This window comes from Chiloscyllium plagiosum, unplaced genomic scaffold (assembly GCF_004010195.1).
Source record: "Chiloscyllium plagiosum isolate BGI_BamShark_2017 unplaced genomic scaffold, ASM401019v2 scaf_5211, whole genome shotgun sequence".
In the NCBI taxonomy this organism is placed as follows: domain Eukaryota; kingdom Metazoa; phylum Chordata; class Chondrichthyes; order Orectolobiformes; family Hemiscylliidae; genus Chiloscyllium; species Chiloscyllium plagiosum.
In genome coordinates this window covers 35,745-39,112 of record NW_025214521.1, presented here as the reverse complement: position 1 = coordinate 39,112, position 3,368 = coordinate 35,745, and the positions used below count along the sequence as shown (strand labels likewise).

At 54.5% G+C, this 3,368-nt stretch overlaps 1 protein-coding gene across 1 annotated transcript in view; it reads left to right on the top strand.

Moving 5' to 3' along the window:
- Window positions 1-3,368, top strand: part of LOC122547922 (ephrin type-B receptor 3-like) — a 36,482-nt gene that overhangs the window by 3,610 nt on the left and 29,504 nt on the right. Inside the window, exon 2 of the mRNA XM_043686481.1 lies at window positions 559-623. Within this exon, the coding sequence (XP_043542416.1) occupies window positions 559-623 (65 nt within the window). The remainder of the gene's footprint in view (window positions 1-558; window positions 624-3,368) is intronic.

Genomic DNA, 3,368 nt, shown 5'->3' with positions numbered 1-3,368 from the left:
GGCAGGGGGGGGGAGGGGTGGGATCAAACTCCCCAACATTGAACAGTCGGAATTGCCTTTCAGAACGCCCCCTGGTGGCGGAGGGGCGGGGGGGGTGGCGGAGCTGGTGGTGGGGGGGGGTGGGCACCGTCAAAAGCCGTCGTCCCTCGGCGATGGGAACCTGGGACTCCGTTTGCCCCCCGGCGACCCCTTCATTGCCCACTCCAGCTGAGGCCTAACCTGAGGGTTAACCAGGTTTTGGGGGGGAATCGAGTGGGATCCGACCGGGTCCTCGAATCCGGGAGGGGGTGGGGTGGGGGGGCTGTGGTTGACCCTGGCTCTGTGTCTCAAACCGAAATGGAGGTGGGTGCTTGTATTTGACGCCATTTCCTCTGTGTGGTCGGTAGAGCAAGAGAGGCCGCCGTCCAGGCCTGGTTTGACAATTGCGGCTAACTTTGGGTTAGGTTGTGGCAATTTCTTGCTGTGGGGTGGGGTGGGGTTGGGGTTGAGAGTGCGCGGGAAAATAAACATGTCTAATCTAATCTAAAAAAGAATGTCTGACTTCTCCTCTTGTCACAGAAATGCTGATGAACACGAGACTGGAGACCGCGGACCTGAAATGGATGGTGTACCCGGAGACCGGGGTGAGAATCTGATCAGTTTTTGACCCTCTACGTCCTTCATTCAACTTTCACCTTGACAAAAGGTCCTGCCCGAAATGTCGGCTCTCCTCAGGTGCGGCCTGACCTGCCGTGCCTTTTCCAGCGTGCTTTGTCGACTGAACTTTAACCTTTGTCCTCTGAGGGGGAGGTCCCTTTCTTGACCCTTGACACCACGGTGTGTTCAGAAACCGAGGTGTCAAGTATAAAAGCGAGGCCTTTGTTTAGGCCTCAGCTGGCGGCCATTTTGTTTGGCCATTCCACCTCAGGCAGCTGGTCACTGCCTTGAAGAAAGTGGGGGTTGATGGGAGGGAAAATGGTGGGGATTTACCAGAATGTTACGAAGGGACTTGCGGTTGATCTAAGACCCGGAGGAAGCAGGGGATGGTTCTCCTTGGAGCCAAAAGGTCAACAGGGGTTTCCACAGTGACCCCACACCCTATAACTCCGGGGCTTGACTCTGAACAGCACCCTGGGCCGTTAGGGATGGGCAATAAATGATGGCCCAGTCGGTGAGCGTCCAGGTGGGTATTAAGCCTAGGGCTCTACTCAAGCAGCCGACACTCCGTAGAGTGGTGTGGCCCAGTTTAATCTCCCCGGCAATTCCCAGTCTCGGGAATTTCTCAGTGAGCCACTTATCTCGCGGACGCGCGGATAAGGGGAGGAGGTTTCCGATAAGACTGGGCGATGAGACAGCGGCCTAGCGATGGGGGTCTTGGCTTCGCAATGTGGACACCCACAGCTTTTCAAATTTGCTATGTTTGGAAGGAGAGTCATAGAGACGTACAGCATGGAAACAGACCCTTTGGCCCAACTCGTCCATGCTGACCAGATATCCTCACCTAATCTAGGCCCATTTGCCAGCACTTGGCCCGTATCCCACGAAACCCAATCCATCCTAACCTGCACTCCTTGGGCACTATGGGTAATTTAGCACAGCCAATCCACCCTAACCTGCACATCCTTGGGCACTATGGGTAATTTAGCACAGCCAATCCACCCTAACCTACACATCCCTAGGCACTATGGGTAATTTAGCACGGCCAATCCACCCTAACCTGCACATCCCTGGACAGTATGGGTAATTTACCACGGCCAATCCACCCTAACCTACACATCCCTAGGCACTATGGGTAATTTACCACGGCCAATCCACCCTGACCTACACATCCCCAGGCACTATGGGTAATTTAGCGCGGCCAATCCACCCTAACCTACACATCCCTAGGCACTATGGGTAATTTAGCGCGGCTAATCCACCCTAACCTGTCCATCCCTGGACACTATGGGTGATTTAGCACGGCCAATCCACCCTGACCTGCACATCCCTGGGCACTATGGGTAATTTAGCACAGCCAATCCACCCTAACCCACACATCCCTGGACACTATGGGTAATTTAGCACGGTCGATCCACCCTAACCTGCACATCCCTGGGCACTATGGGTAATTTAGCACGGCCAATCCACCATAACCTGCACATCCCTGGGCACTATGGGTAAGTTAGCACAGCCAATCCACCCTAACGTGCACATCCCTGGGCACTATGGGAAATTTAGCACGGCCAATCCACCCCAACCTGCACATCCCTGGGCACTATGGGTAATTTAGCATGGCTAATCCACCCTAACCTGCACATCCCTGGGCACAATGGGTAATTTAGCATTGCCAATCCCTGGGCACTATGGGTAATGTAGCATGGCCAATCCACCCTAACCTGCACAACCCTGGACACTATGGGGCAATTTAGCTTGGCCAATCCACCCTAACCTGCTCATCCCTGGGCACTATGGGTAATTTAGCACGGCCATTCCACCCTAACATGCACATCCCTGGACACTATGGGTAATTTAGCATGGCCAATCCACCCTAACCTGCACATCAGCATAGCCAATCCCTGGGCACTATGGGTAATGTAGCACAGCCAATCCACCCTAACATGCACATCCCTGGGCACTATGGGTAATTTAGCATGGCCAAACCACCCTAACCTGCACAACCCTGGGCACTATGGGTAATTTAGCATGGCCAAACCACCCTAACCTGCACATCCCTGGGCACTATGAATAATTTAGCATAGCCAATCCGTGGGCACTATGGGTAATTTAGCATGGCCAATCCCCCCTCACCTGCACATCACTGGACACTATGGGACAATTTAGCTTGGCCAATCCACCCTAACCTGTACATCCCTGGGCACTATGGGTAATTTAGCACGGCCAGTTCACCCTAACAATTTAGCACAGCCAATCCACCCTAACCTGCACATCCTTGGGCATTATGGGTAATTTAGCACAGCCAACCCACCCTAACCTGCACATCCTTGGGCACTATGGGTAATTTAGCACAGCCAATCCACCCTAACCTGCACATCCTTGGGCACTATGGGTAATTTAGCATGGCCAATCCACCCTAACCTGCACATCCCTGGACTGTGGGTGAAAACCCACGCAGACAAGGGGTGAATGTGCAAACTGCACACGGACAGTCTCCCAGAGGGTGGACTGGAACCCAGGTCCCTGGCACCGTGAGGCAGCAGTGCTAACCACCAAGGTCAGCATTGACGAGTCGGGCTGAAGGGCCTGCGATCCTAACGTTGGCTCGTCCGAGTCGGGAGACTTTGGAATTCCGTTCCGCGGACGGCGGCAGGTGCAGGATCCATCGGGAGAGAGTTGGGAGGGGGAAGGGGGTGTGGGGAAGATTGGGGCGCGGGGCGCTGACAGCGTTCGAA